This window comes from Diadema antillarum, unplaced genomic scaffold, assembly GCF_040938485.1.
Source record: "Diadema antillarum isolate AM-2024a unplaced genomic scaffold, OU_Dant_1.0 scf00000139, whole genome shotgun sequence".
Classification (NCBI taxonomy): Eukaryota; Metazoa; Echinodermata; class Echinoidea; order Diadematoida; family Diadematidae; genus Diadema; species Diadema antillarum.
Genome location: NW_027271028.1, coordinates 1,648,864 through 1,665,080, shown reverse-complemented (window position 1 = coordinate 1,665,080; position 16,217 = coordinate 1,648,864). Strand labels below are relative to the sequence as shown.

General features: G+C 41.0%; 1 protein-coding gene across 3 annotated transcripts in view; it reads right to left on the bottom strand.

Moving 5' to 3' along the window:
* Positions 1-12,014: 12,014 nt before the first annotated feature.
* LOC139721165 (uncharacterized) overlaps positions 12,015-16,217 on the bottom strand; it is a 92,838-nt gene continuing 88,635 nt past the window's right edge. Inside the window, exons 1-3 of one of the 3 annotated variants that reach the window (XM_071632495.1) lie at positions 16,146-16,195; positions 15,560-15,717; positions 12,015-14,266 (exon numbers count right to left, since the gene is read on the bottom strand). In XM_071632495.1, the coding sequence (XP_071488596.1) occupies positions 13,186-14,266; positions 15,560-15,666 (1,188 nt within the window). In that variant the 5' untranslated portion in view covers positions 15,667-15,717; positions 16,146-16,195 and the 3' untranslated portion in view covers positions 12,015-13,185. Of the gene's footprint in view, positions 14,267-15,559; positions 15,719-16,145; positions 16,196-16,217 lie in introns of those variants that run through there. The other 2 variants (XM_071632493.1, XM_071632494.1) reach the window with 2 other exon arrangements.

Sequence of the window (16,217 nt, the reverse complement as noted above, 5' to 3'; positions counted from 1 at the left end):
AGATGACCATAATATGCGAATGCATACAGCATTAGCTTGGCTATAATGTCTGAGCACATACAGGGCTTAAGTTCCATTTTAATCAGTCACAACCTTCTATGGTGTAATTCAAATTACTACCATGTCAAACTTGCCAAAATCAATTAGCCCAGACATCTCTTTGACATGCAGAGGAAAACAAATGCACAGAAACCTACAAGGGAATGTTCTGACCTTTAATGTCTCCTCGATCCAAACATGAAATGCAAAAACAACGCCCAACAAGAGAACTTTTTTTTTTCTGTTTCTTCTTGTGGTGCATCTCTCATTGCTGTGTGGATGTCAAAACATATTCATGGACGCTTGTTACTAATTGCGAAATATTGCTATATGTGGATGTCAAAACATATTCCATAGAGGTTCATAACTAATAGCAAAATATTGCTCCAAGTTGGATTCGTAATATCCTGCACTGTCATCTCAAATGAAGCCAGGGCTAGGGGGCCTGCATGTCAAAAATGGTTTGTGAGCTCATTAAAAGTCAACGTTCATCGCTTTCATTCATGTCATCAACTCCCGGCAGCTTTCGATGAGAATCGCCGCATCCCTTCTACACGAGAACAGGACAGGGCATCGTGCCGACACGCCAAATCTATTCTGACATCCAAAACATGGTGGTAGGCAAACATCAAGAGCTTATGCACTCATAGATAGACATACATATATATACCTCCTTGGAGGTATATATATGTATATCATCTAAGCCAGGGATAAGGAGCAGTGTGGTGGGGAGTGCCTCCCAATTTCTACACTTACACCTCATCGAGGCTCTAGATTAATATTCAAGGACTTCACAATTTTGGAAAACACTACAAATTGACTATTCTGATGGACAAGAAAAGAAGAACTAGTGCATCTTTCCTACACTATTTGAGGCATTCACAAATGAATGAGCAGTACCTCTTGACTACAGTATTTAAAGCATTCAAACAGTAAACCTTGTGAACATGCCTCACTCTCCTACAAGGACACACAAGAGCCACACTGCAGCAACACAGGTGATAACTTTGTAAACTCATTACACTGTAATCAAAGGGGAAAAGAAGTTCAGATTTCATACAATTAACCTTGTGAACCTTCGAGTTTATGATCTACACACACTCTTTTACTACACCTACAAACACATTTACACACATGCACACACTCACACAAACAATGTGTAATTGTGACCCCTCCCCCCTTACAACTGTAAACAAGAAATACAATGTGATCAATTTCATTTTTAATTTCAGATATTTTACTTGTCTTGAGACTATTGGAACCTTATGTCATCATACTGTAAGACACATGGAAACAAAGAGAGAAACATATAGGGCTTATATGCACACATCCCAGTGTTCATACTGTGGGAAGGTGGAATACCTCCCCTGCGTAGCAATGTACACAAACTGTGGCCACTGTCTCCATACTTTACGAGACCATTTGCTCTCTGTACTCGGTAATGGCTTCACAGGGGTTAAGATATTGAAGAGGGCAAAATGATTAACTAAATTTCTTATTGTCATAAGGATGATGATGATGATTGATGACCGTGATATACTAAAGGCGAGGGATGGGGAGATTTAAGTAGTAAGAGATGATGACTGTGATCAGTGTGATTAAAACACTGTGGGAATACGCTGCAAGGGAGTTACATGACAAAAGGTAGTTACTCACAGTTTTGACACATATCAGTGGACAAACAATACATTAGAATACCAGAGGTGTTGAATAAACAAGGCAAGGTGACAGTATAGGTTTCTCTTTTTTTTTCTGTTGAAGGTTTAGAAAGGCTTATTGTGATGACTGCTAAATTTATTCCATTCTTTGGCATCAACGCTTACAATTCTTCTTACAACTAGTCTTTAGAAGTACTCAGAAATGATACTTGATATGTTCGCTGATTCATGTAACACACCCCCCCCCCCCCCCCCCCCAGCTCCATTACAAAGCAGGTCATTACCGGTATAAAGTTTATACATTTCCTTTAATGCAAAACATTTCATGCTACAAAGACTGCTTGTCTTTTATGTTACTTTGCCACTCATAGGTATTTGATTGCAAAATAGCTCACAACCAAAACAACTCCAATATGTACCTGATTTGACAAGGAATTCAAAACAAAAAAAAAAGGCAAGGTCATTTGCCTTTGTGTTGCCTGTGCTAGCCAAAAATAGCAGTTTCAATACTGAAAACAGATTTCGATGACGAGCACCAGTGTCAACTTTTCCGTTCGAATGGGAAAGCCATACGGTTTGCAGATGAAAACGGGGGAAGGCACAACACAGGCTAAACCTGGACAGGTCAAAAACTAGTCTCAGTGTTTGATCGAGAACAAGATCACAACTTCCTCCCCGATTTCCTCAAGAGTCTTTCTGTGAGTACTGAGCCACATTTCTCTCTCTTGAGAGAGAGAGCGCTCAGATTTCATGTATTGAACACTTAGAAGATCACTGCTCAGAATGTTTGAAAACAGGACAAAGTCAAACAAACAAAAACACCCTTGAAACTTTACCCAAGTCAATAAAATCAATGTTAGCTGATGTTTTTGAACACACTTTTTGCAACCATCATCCCTCCCACTGCCCCCCCCCCCCCCAAAAAAAAAATAGAAAGAAGTCACAAGAGGTAACAAAACTACACTGGCTACTATAACAGATGAATTCCACCAGAGAACAAGACAATGATGGCACTTCTACAGCACATCAAAATCCATGAACCGTTCTACAGCTGTATGTGTAGAATACTTGTTGAATTTCGCTGCCCATAGGATGCACATTCTGAAATCGTTATCATCTCTCTTTATAGGAGGGTATGAGAGAACTAGATGTAGGCAAACCAGGAAGCGAACAGCAAACAATTTCACCGAAGCCGAGCAGGTAGAGGAACAGGGGAGAGGGGAAGGGAGGCAAAAAAAAAAGGCGACCTGTGGGGAAATTTTACACCACAGGAAGAAAAGCACCGTTCAGATTAATTCGCCGCGGTTACCGGGTACAAGCAAGCTACTATTGCTAAGTGGCTGGCTGCTTAAATTACATGAATACACTCCTCTGGTTCTCGGTTAAAAAAGCACCAGCAGCGACAAGTGAATTTTTCCACTCTATCTGTGCCTCCCTCTTCCTTCTCTCTCTCTCTCATCTCCTTTCGTTTCTCTTCCTATTCCTCCATCTTCCCTTCCTCCTCCCTACTTCCCCCATACTTTCCCTTTTCCCCATCATCAGTCCCATTTTCAGTCTAGATTCGTTGTGGATGGAGCATCCCAGTTTGCATGCAAGGTCTGGTCCACCTCCTCCAGGCAGGAAATTATAGAACAAAAAAAAAATAGAGAGGGGGGAAACTGGTTGGTTCGAGTGGTATCATTGCATACAAAAATACCACACCCAAAACAGAGGCTGTCCAGGGTTCCGTAGTCGTACACTTCACCTGCACTGTTGCCACATAAAATGGAAGCCTTTCAAATTTTAACACCCGGGGGAAAAAATGCCTTGCCCCCCCCCCCCCCCCCCCACAAAAAAAAAAAAAAAAAATCAAAGACAGAAACATAATCAAGACAAGCAATGAGTACAAAAGGAGAAATCACAAGGGCTAAAGCCTGGATAAAGACTAGGGTACTCTGAATACTGGGTACCTGCAATCATCCCTCTGTGAACACCAAAGTACCACAAGTTTCCACAATCTAGGCAGCAGCACATATACACCAGGCAGCATTCAATTTTTCCTACTCATCAATTCTCAAGACATTTTTGGTAATCCATGCACGGTATTCCATTGAGAAGGGGGAAAACAAAAAAGACTGAACACTACTACAGCTGTAAATGTGGTCTTACATTATACAAGAGCACTGCTAATATGGACATGCGAGAAGTGGCCACATTACGTCAGGCTGAGGTAGCTCCTTGGAAATACAATATAGATTGGGACTGAGCCAATGTTTCATGCGGAAAACAGGATCGATTCTTGATATTCCTGTCAAGGTGTCTGGCAGAAGTCCCAGAAACGCAAAACTCATAACAGCACTTTTTGTCTGTGTGTTCTTCCTTATTGGTTTTTTTTTTCTTTTTTTCTTTCTTTCTTTCCTTTCCTGGACCTCAGCAATGACACCAGCTGAACAGGCATGGTAAACTCTACGTGAACATTTTTCGTTGTAAGCCTTGCTTTATCGCATCTGGGACAAACAGAAAATTTGATAGCTCTGCATGGCTGTGTGTTGGCAATCCCGAACAGCAAATGCTGACAGCAGGTCTTAGAAAATTTATCTTTTTAGTGGAAAAATGAGAAAAGAAAATAGGATTCCATCAGGATTCGAACTTGAGACCTCTGGACGCTAGCCCGGAGGTCTACTGACTGAGCTATAGAAAGCCCTAGTTCAGAGTGTTTGTCCCAGAAACCCTAAATTCTCAATGCTCGGATGGTTATCTTCCGTGAATCACTGGCAAATCTACAGTATTACATGCAGTGATTTGGTCAACACATGCACCACAGCAAGCCTTCGAACAGAGAAATTCATCGATAACCAAGTAGGTATTAGGCTGCGTTCACATAGAAGTATTCGGTATTCAGTATTCGCTATTCGGTATTCGCTATTCGCTATTCGGTATTCGGGCACCGAATACACCATCACCCGCACCGTCAACTCACCATCCCATGCAGTGAGGATTTCTTCCTCCCACATCCCAGCAAATCTTATTAACAATTTCTAAACTGCATCATAATGTCAGTCTACATGCTTATTTTTGCTAAAGGCCAAATCCAGACCAAAAGTGTCATTATTTCATAAACGAGAGATGGTATACGCTGCAAGAAAATTGAACAAGCTAGATTCCCACTTTGCTATACTGATTCGCAGCTATTCGGTACTTTCGAATAGTGCCCTCTTATGTGAAGCGGTGTGAGGAAATCCTATCGTTCGATTCAAGCTATTCGCGTGCCCTCGAAAAACAAGCCCGAATACCCGAATAGTATACTTCTATGTGAACGCAGCCTAAGGGAAGAAATATATTGTGATGAAGTCATCCCCCCAGTCGTGATAGATTATTGAACAGAATGACATGCAGCTGCGTCACACTTTGGCACTTGACAGACGAATAGAGAATACAGCATCAGATTCCCATGAATAAATAGCACTGTGTTGTGATTGACATTGATTCTCAGGTACAATCGAAAATACACTTGAAGGCATATTAAAACTGCTCAAGTGACTACAACACAGGTGAGATGGGGTAGTTAGAAGAAAGACGATTTATACCCTTTTCACACTAGTCACTCAGGGATCACCAGGCAGAATTCCAACAGGGAATCAAACCTGGAACCCCAGCAGACGAGAGAATTTCTCTCGTCCGCTCTTCTGCAGAGAAAGTACATGTTATGGCGTATGTGCAAAACGGCCCGTAACAACATTGTTGGTATATACTTAACCTTCCCTTTTCACCCAGGAGTTTACACGACAACATCGCCAAGGAGTTCCATCTAGGGGACACTCGGGAATCTACCAAGGACGGTTGGAGAGTCACCAAGCATATTACTGATACCCCTTTCAGTAACTCATGCATTTCTGGCCAGCTCCTGGCCTGAGCTAATTTGGCCCGTGCCAAGCAGTAAAAATTGCGTTCAGTAACTCCAGCAGAGCCGCGCTACTTTTACGATGACCCATTCACGAACTCGGCCACATGAGGGATAACTACAATGGCAACTGAACGCGCGCTCCGGCGGAGGGCATGGCCAGGTAATTGTGACCTTTGACCGTGCAAGAAATTTTGGCCCGAGCCTGGTGCTGCTATCATTCATAAACTCTTCGATTGGCACCAGGGCCGAGCCTGGCCCGTGCCTGGTGCTAGCTTCAGCAGTGCCAAAATAGTCCGCTCCTGGCGTGGGCCACTTTGGCCCAACCCATTCATAAACTCAAAATTTTACGACTTAGCTCGGGCCTGGCGCTAGCCAGGGGAGTTACTGAAAGGGGTACAACAATTTCACCTGAGAGACCTTTCATACGAGATCTCCCGGATTCACTAGTGTGCATCAGGGTAAAATTTGCTATTAAAGCATGAAAGGGGCACTAGAAAAAATTGTGAAACCTATCTGTAAAAGCTTTTCTCACTGTGATTAATCTTTTGCAAATCAAACGTCTCCTGTTCTTTGACTCAAAGCCTAGATGGAACTTTTCATAGGGGCCGAGATGAAACGATGCATCCATTTGGGTGTACACCCAGGTGGGTTGGGACTGTGATAGGGGCTTGCAATACAAAAAAATGTGTCATATTTACCATCCTAATTGTCATTTCACGACGTACTCAACAAATGCATCTGATGATGAGCCATACAAATCATGAGCACAAACACTAGTGTGCAAATATACTTTGAATGTTTAACAAAAAAAAATGAAAACAGGCATACTGTACATTTATATAATATATATACACATATAAACTTTTTGTGATCCTTTCTTTCATAGATCATCAATCAGTTTCTCAATGTTTTACCCGAAATGAATAGCAGTAATACTGACATGCACACATTGTTATACACTGTCATATTTACATGAGTGAATATCGTATATGAAACAAAGCCACACATCCACATAGTGGTCTGAAGACAGAAATATTTACATCGAAAAGAATCCTGCTGCACAAAGAATGGTGTGATTCTATAACGAATCTTTTTCTTCTTTTTTTTAGAGCTTGTGGATCTACAATTCGCAGTGCACAGAGCAGAATTAGAAGTTCACTGCTACCACTGGATGTAGTCTTGATAATTAAACCCAACTTAAATGTTACAACATGTTGAAATATAAAGTAATTCTCTTGTTTATATTTTCCCATATATATATAGGAACAAACAATTCAATTTTGTTTTTCCTTTTCTATATCAAATCATACCAATTCTGCCAGCAAAGTGTAATAACACTTCAATACCAGCATATCATGAAAATTGTGCCCTCAAAAATGATTTCGCAGTGTCTGGAAAGTAGACAACAATAACTCTGACATACAGTTTTGTATGCATTCAACACGAATCAAGTCAGATCAGATAAGAATGGAAGCAACACCACCCACCAATACCCCCACACTTATCTCACAAAAGGATTTTTACAAAAAAATCAGAATTGGAATATCTGCAACACATATGAGTGTGAAAATCCCTAAACATTCATCCTGTCATTTCACAGACAAAAAGCACTTAAAGAAAAAAAAAAAAGCCTATATCGAAAAAAGCCTAGATAGATTCACCAGAATAATTCGATTTGCAGTTTGATAAATCAAGCATGACGGTCTGACAAAAGGTTATGGAGCCACACGCAACATCCACCATAGTTTGTGGGAGGGAAAAACTTCTCTGCAAAGTTTATAGATGTACCATACGCTGGTATTTTGACAGCTTCACGTTCAGATCATTTCCCCTCGAGACATTGGTGTATATACATTCATTGTGGCCTCTTTTGTTGGGAGGTAGTTATGGCGCCCCCGCTGGAGAGGAAGTTATTCTGAGGTATGACTGAGCAAGCTCAGACGGAGGAAATAAATATACCTGCTCTTTAGAGGTTGCCAAACTAACATTCAAAAAAAAAATGAATTTAGCTTAAAGCACATTGTGCATCATGTATTACTGCCAGAGCAAAAGTATCAAATTGGCAGTGCAATCAGTTGTGATTATCAAAAATATTTGGGATTCTTCCTCAATTCCATTTACCTCCACACAGTCACTGCTGTAACTTCTAAAAAATACTTGTAGTGATCAACTATCGTGTAAGGTGTTCCAACGTAACTCAGTTTCTTTCACATCACAGGGATAATAAGCAATCAGAATTCTTCCTTAACACATCAAAGTTTTCAGGAGAGCGAGTTTTTTCTACAAGACTATATGATGTATGACTACTGTAATTCACAATCTCATTCTGTACCATTCATTCATGTAGTCATACAACACCTTGTATATCTGAAAAAAAAAACGTCTGAGAGACGAGTATCACAAGACATAAAGTTCATAACAAAATGATTCCAAGAATTGCATACATCAGTCATTCCAAGGAGTTATCCTTGGCCATTCACAGGTTATGAAAAAGATAGAAACTGCAAAGAACATACTCCTGTGCATATGTTTCAAATCATGTGGTTGTATTATAAACAAATCCATCTCGACTTCCAACCATACTGACTAATTCTGGTTTCCCATTTATACTTTAATTTATTTATGTATCATAATTCTTTTTTTTTTTTGAGTGGTCAGATTCAACTTTGTTTTCCTAAACTGATGCACACTGCAGTTCCATTGAGTACCATCATCTTTCTTTGCGAATCATGGAATAAAAAAACTGCATGGCATTCCATATTGGAGGAGCCTTACAGCCTCCCGACGTTATTTGCCCAAAATTCGATACGGAGGGTGACGCTGTTTACCATAGATTCCCTGAGAGAGACAGCCAGCCAATACTCTCCACGACGGACGGACAGCTAGGGCAGACGAGTTTCTGCGGCTGTCGGTGGCCGACTGTTTGCACAAACCACCAAACAGGCCCATCCATCAGTAGCGTTTCTGGCCTCGGTAAACACACGAGGGCAGTATTTACATGATCAGGCCGACATGTGTATTTATTCGCTGGATGGGAGGAAAATGTGGGTCTTCTCGACAACTTCTCTCAAGAGTGACTTTTCATCCTTCCCACCCCTACCCCCATTTTCTTTCATTGCCATTGTTGCAGGCATCAGAAATACAAAATAAGGAGTAAAACACTGCAGCAAAAACCAGCAGTGTCCTTTGTACCTTGTGCTTACAGCATACGCACATGGCTCTCATTGGACAGAAATATTGATGTACAAATTTTATAAACAAAAGACATTGCATAAACACAAAGTTATTATTTTAAAAAGTTCTTCAAAGGGATCAAGTCATTACAGTGTTATGATTTTACAATGGTTATCACTCAGAGCATTTGCATAGTGTGCAAACCCATGCCAAGCTCTTACAGAGCTTCTAAAGAAACACATATTTTACATACTAAGTATTGTGCACATAATCATATTTTAGGTAAGCAATAATACACACATTACATGGCTTGAAATCTACCAAGGTAAAAAAGGCTTTGGCGTGCATAATGATGAAATATTAAGCTGTCAATAGACTTTACAAGGATTTGCTAACAACCCCAATTTTGGCCAGATGATACAATTACAGATGTGCCACATATTTATACAAGTACACTATGTAGTTGCGGTTCTTCTGACAGTAATAAATTGTGTTGCCATGGGAGTGCTGCGATAGCAATGCTGGAAAAATATGGCGGCATCTGTGAGGGGTCGGTACGTGTCAAGGAACTTCCTCACACACTTCTAATCTTCTAATGGAAGGCAAGTCTCAAGCTTTACACGATAATCCAAATAAATCTCTCATCAAGTCAGAACACTCCGTCCAAAAATCACAGGAATATTCTTTCCTTCCCCCCCCCCCCTTCTGTTTTCTGTCTTTTAAACATTTTCCAACACATATAAACAAGACTGCCAAATGAAGGCAAGATGGGGGAAGAGAATGAAAATACACAAATATCAAATACTTGTATCAGCACCCCCCTCTGCCAGTCTTCTAATACTGATAACTGTATTATTTTAGTATCTGATACTGGGGATCAAGAACAGGAATGTGTGGGTTCATACACAGCTTCAGTATAAAACCATAATTACATGCATCGTACACTGTATACACGTGTATGTATCCGTGACCTTTGACATTTCCCATGATCATTTGCTTATCTCCCATTGTACACTTCACTCAGGGGTCGTTCATACTGAGGGCTGCGACTGACTCCATGTTTATGTGCTGGATGCTTGACTGCGCCAACGGGAAATTGATACATGTATCCATCCTTTCCCGCAGCAAACATTAAACCTGGGCAGTGACATTTGAGGTAGCATTTGCCCGGGTGCACTCGACACATCACATGGATTTACACCGGTCTACGTTCACCTGCCATTTACGACTAAGTGGAGGGGTGCTCAACAGCAGAAAACGCTCCCCCTAAATCCAAGACGGGAAAGGGACAGATATGCGTTGTGACAGTATCGATGAGATGCAGTCATGTTTTCTGCAATTTGACAATAACACTATGTATCTTCTAAATGTGCTTCGATATAAATATTTGGGAAACTACTCTGCTGCACAGCACACAAATTATAGGCAAAGCTTTCTCGACAAGATTCCTCACAGAGTTTGGCAGCTCTGTCATGACACGAAGCCCACTAAAGGCAGGATACATCCCAGACACATCAATATCTCACAAGTGGTTCCCCTTATTGTGTTCTGTTTGAAATTTCGAAGTGCGCCACAGCTCTGAATATCTGCATGAGTCCTATGGGACAAACAACTTGTTGACAAATGAATATTCACAGACAGGCGAGATGGATCATGCATGTTATAATCAGACTCCTGCAAGGGCTATTGTTCCATGGTCCCAACAAGTTATTCCTCCATTTACGACATGGTTACTGACAGTTTAAAATTTACCAAATGGCAACATCCAATATTGGTTGAAAGGGATTTAGTTTGAAAGCTATCACTCAGTGTTTACCTTAGAAGAAACTATGTTCCAAAGAAATGCCAAGGAACTTAGTGGCTCACATACAAATATGCACATATCATCAGTCTATTGTTGAAAGCTTCACAACATTGAGGCATGCCCTGCGAGACCTGTTGTTCCATGTTACGGTGTATGTCACAACTATCATCCTAATCAGCTCTACACACATATCTTTACAGAGCAAAAAATATAAAATGTGTACAGTAAGTGTGTGAAGAACAAACATGATTCTCTTGAAATGTGGATATATCTGGAAGAATGTTCTTTCTTCACCCAACCTTGCAAATCTGTTTTTACGCAGCTGGGCGTACAACTTATGACAGACTCGAATACAGACATTCACCAACAAAACATGGCAAGACCTTGGAAGAGTTTTACACAGGGATAGTTTTCTTAGTGCATGATTTCTTCAAAAGACATGTGTGTTCACCGTAGGATTGATTTTCTTGGAGTCAAAAGAAACATACAAAAAAATTGATATGCATGATTTTATCTAAACTCACAAAGTGTACAATGAAAAAATACCCTATTCTAACAAGTTCTGATAAAGTAGGGGAAAAAAGTGGATTTATCCACATTGCATATTACTTCAGGTCTTCTTTCTTTCACAACTCTATCATGAAAGCAATATGAAGTATCACAATAAAGATAACTTCAAGGACAATGCCACTCAGGCAAAACAACTCGTGACAATTAGGGCAAATGAATACCCCCATGATTATTACTGTGGGTGGAGTATATTTGTTCAAGCAGTCTGTAACTTCACTTTGATGCAACATGTACAAGTACTGTCTTCACTTTCAATAGCAGCTCATTTACAACATCACACATTTCATGAAATCATAGCCTTGACAGTATTCTGTTGACAGTGTAGCTCGTGCCTTGTCAAGCTGTGAAAACATACACACCATACAAATAGGTGCAGCTCCTATCAAACACAAAAATCACCTTAATTTGATTGACACACTTGTACACTATTGTCATGTGGAAAAACAACAAAACAAAACAAAACAAAGCAAGAAAAAATCTCTGCCTAACGAGCAAAATGTGATTTCATGAGCAATTTGATGGATTTAAAGGACATAGTGATGATAGAACACATCCTTTAAAATTTCTCTCAATTGCTATACCTCATATTTATGGTTTGGAACAGTAGTACTACATGATATACCATTCAGAACACTCGCTTCATTCTATCCCTACCCTGGATTCTTTTTAAAAATTCAGGAGAAAAAATTTAACAGTTACAGAATTGAGTACACAAACTACAGTATTTTCATTTTTTATCATATAGCTTGATGGAGACATTCGCAATGCAGAGTTCATTGCAAACCAACCATACTGACACAGACGTCTACTTTAAAAAGATGAAACCTGACAGCAGGTCGACAGGAAAGAATTGAACATTTCAATGCAGCACAATGTAATCCCATGTATCAACGTTCGACAGATCTTCTCCATTAACACCCATGAAAACCCCATTTCTCTCTTTTTACTTTCTTTTGAATACCTCATCATTCTATTGCATGCCTTTTTCTCCCTATTTGTGAATATTACTCAAGCTATTATGAAGAACTGTAAACAGGGATAAGCTGGGGATCACTTGCTATCCCAGACTTGGGCGCATTATTACCTGCAGACAATGTATGGCCTATTATCCACAAAATGACAAGCCATGGCGCAGATTGGGGGTGGGTGTTGGGGAGGACACAGCTGAACCGTGTCATAGGCTTGCCTTCAGAAGTTACCTATTGTACGGTACACATAAGGACTTTCCATTCAAGTCAGGGAATAATTTTCCTGGTATCGCATTGCAATTTGCTATGCACTTTTACACCACTGCTACACAAACTATCTTTTGTGTAGCAGTTTTCTTCCATAGAAATGTACAGGATACCATGTGAAATATTGTTCATCAGCTGAAATTGCTAATCAAATTTGAGTTGGAAAATTATTTCCTGCAAGTCATATCTGCTTTCAAAGAAAAAAGGTCAGGCGCAGCAACAAGACAAATGACATATCTGTAAAATCAGATTATACCGATTGGCCAGAAGATATTATCACTTCCTTTTTCTTGTACTCTCCTGAGTATCCCCCATGAGTTTGAACATAATGCTGCACGGGCTGTCCATGCTTTAGTGCAAGTATTAATTGACAGTAAATGTGACCTATCCATGTGGTACCGTTTTAATTCCAAATCCCTGCAAATCACTGAGAGTCTTTGGTTTACTGAAATCGTGGAAGGTACATATATCTTTCGTTTTGATGGATCGCACAACGTAATCAAACAAGACTGAACAGACTGACAACATGGTTTATAGCACAAAGGAAGTTAATTTCCCCACAACTGCCACATTCAGCAATTTTTCTTATCGTTTTGGAAACCTACGGCAAGGTATAGGTAATGTACTTCACCCGTGGCTGTCGGTGACAGCACCATCAACTACAACACCTGTGCAAAAAAAGGGTCTACAATCCCTCAACATTATCACGGAAATGATCAAGGGCCTGTTCATGGACTACGAGGAATACCTCGGTGTTTGGTCATAATGTATATACCAGGTTCACCATTCCACCTGCAATGGTAAGACTTGAGGCAGGAAGAGCTACGAATCCCTGCCAGTCAAATGGCTGTACACTTCAACTTGTCTTGCAAAAATGGACTTGGCCTTCTCGTAGAGAAGCAGATCGGCGCGCAGGGTCTCGTTGACTCGCGGGTCAGCGAGAAGTTGTTGCTTCAGCGAAGCCACCAACCTCTCGGCTTCCACTTTCTGCTGCACCCTCCGGAACTTGCCCGTGTTGTAGTGGGTGTCGGAGCACTTGTCCCTGAAGGGGACGTGGTAGACGTGTTGCAGCATTGAAAGACTGAGATCGAAGTGTTCCAGGAGGCCTATGACGGCAAAGTAGTTTTCTAGGTTGTCTATGACGTGCCGGAGGAACCCGTCGCGCTCCTCCTCCGTGAACATGCGCTGCAGGAGCACCTTGTGCTGGAACCAGCAGGGGATGATGTCGCGTGAAAACTTGTGGGGGAAGCCATCAAGGTTCCTGAGGTACTCGGTGTCGTCGTACGAGCCGTTGCAGACGGCGGGGTTCATCAGCAGCTGGCGGAAGAAGAAGCTGCCGTGGTGCAGCGCCCAGTCCACCACGCTGACCTCGCTGGCCTTGAGGGCCGTACACAGCTGGTCCTTGCTCGTGTTCTTCGAGCAGTAAAGGTACGCCGAGATGGCACGATCATACGGATCCCGTATCATGGTGAAGTACGAACACGGTCTCCCATCGTTCAAGACATCACACACCCCAAAGGCATACCCACCATACAACCCGACATGTTTTCTAGTCCTCGGTGCATGCTTCCAGTAATGGAATTCTTGCGCGGCATAGCGATAACTGAATACATTGCTGGACACGTTCAATCCACTCTCTTTTCCAATCTCTCGCAAGCACTTCCTGATACTGGAGCCTCCAGCCTTGTTGTGGTGCAGAAAAACCATGTTGCCATCCCGATACGACAATACACTCGCCGTCTTCTGAGGCCGGTCCCACATCAGGAAATAGTTCGGCAAGTATTTACGACGCACCACTGGCCAATCAAAGCCCTCCGACCCTGGAACATCTGGGGTGTGGCCAGTGGCTATCTTCCGATGGCGCTTCACATCATTGTAGCCCCAGTTGTATGTTGGGTGACTGCTACTGAGAATGAACAATAAACAATTATTAATTAATGAAAATGCACTAAGAATACTCTAATCTATTTTTGAAGTAAAACATGCGCACAAAGTTAATTCCTTATTTCAAAACAATGCAATTTAAGCAATAACAAAGCTAAACGGAGTTGCTTCCATAGGAAATGAAACGTCAAAATTGTACTTTCTATTTGAAGAGTGCATGTCCATTAACGTTGCAAAAAAAGTTCATCAAATATCATCCTAGTTGACTTTGTAAAGTAGAGCAGTCACATATATATATACAGCAGCCAAAGTCTCATAAGAATCCGACATGGTAATGGGAAAGTTTGAATACGGGATCATCCATTTCTTTATTCTCACTGATAATCCAGCCCCATTGGCTGGAACTGATTCAGTTTCATAATGTTCTCACAGAATGATCCAGTCCTATTGGGTGGCAGTACAACAGATACAGTGAAATACATGTCATCTCCTCCCAATCTTTGCCAATTAGTTTATTCACAATGATGTTGTAGATATTGTGCTTTTAATCATTATAACCCTCTCTGTATTAAAAATGCATTGGCTAAACACCTCTACCATAATTCAGTGCAAGGAATATGACCCCTCTTTCCTGATTGAATTCCTTTTTCAGAGGACAAATTCCTTTAGTGCTAGAAAATGGGAGACCCAAGAATCATGGCCATCTTCATCCCATCTGCTTGGCATCATGTGGTTGCTATGGATACCAATGTGACTTTCTCATCCAATGTTAGATTTTGATGAACACTTTGTCATTTCTTCATTCATTCTCTTCGTTTGATTTCACTCCATTCATCATTAATTCATAGTCAATCATGAAGAAGGAATCGCATCAAATCAAGAGCAAGGATTATTGTTATCAAAAAAGGTAATAATGAAATTGATTTCAGGCTTCTGTTCAAAGATCAAAGCACACGCCGACTACTGTAAAACCACAAATTTTCACGTGCACTTTAATTTCACGAATTTTGCAAGAGCCAAAATTTGCAAAAATTGAAAAGCATGCAAAAGTGCTCATCTACATTATATGCATTAAATGCCAGTGGCAATACGCAAAAATTTCATGTCCTGAAAAAGGCTGTCTGCTCCAATTTCATGCCACAAACATTTCTGGTTATACAGTATGTTCATAACCACTCAGAATTGGGCATTCAGAATAGTGCAGTTGACGTTTCTGTAACGTAGTTGCAATCGCCTACAACTCGTTGCTTGCGAGCGAGGTCCTGTCGCGAAATGTCGGGGGCGACCCTTTTGAGTCGGGCGAGTGACGTACCTGAATTGTTGGTAGACAGTCCACAGGGCGATGAGGCAGAGAGCAGCGAGACTGAGGAGAACAGTGTAACGCTTGACTTTCATCTTCTGCACTGGCACATTATTCATGGGGCTTGCCTTGCTGGTCTACATTGCTCACAATACGAATCTTCAAACGACCTGGACATAAAACCAGAGAGAGAGAGAGAGAGATGGGGTCACATAAATGGAAAATAGACAGATTAACAGTGGGCATATATAGCAGGTGGATGAAACAGGTGGAAGAAAAATGTGAAGATACTGCTGAAAGAAAAACAATTAAACATGTTTTTTTAAAAAACAACAAAATTACAGGCATAGCATATTGTCAAAATACGAAATTTACAACAGACCTGTCACAGAGCTGCAGTGCGCTCTCAACAGATAGGATGGGGCAATAAACACACACAGGAATTCAAAATATGAACAAATTTCTCAGAGAAGCTTTTATGAGTTGGAGTGGTTCATGCATGACATAAGACTCCCAAAACAACAGTGCATTATGCATGCCTCTCTACCAGAAAGTAAAACAGAAGACAAAGCAGACAGCTGGAAAAAAGAAAAATTACCACGTATCTGTGGGCTGCAAAGCCAAATCTGCATCGCTCACACCTACATGTAGGGCAGGCAGACAACCAACC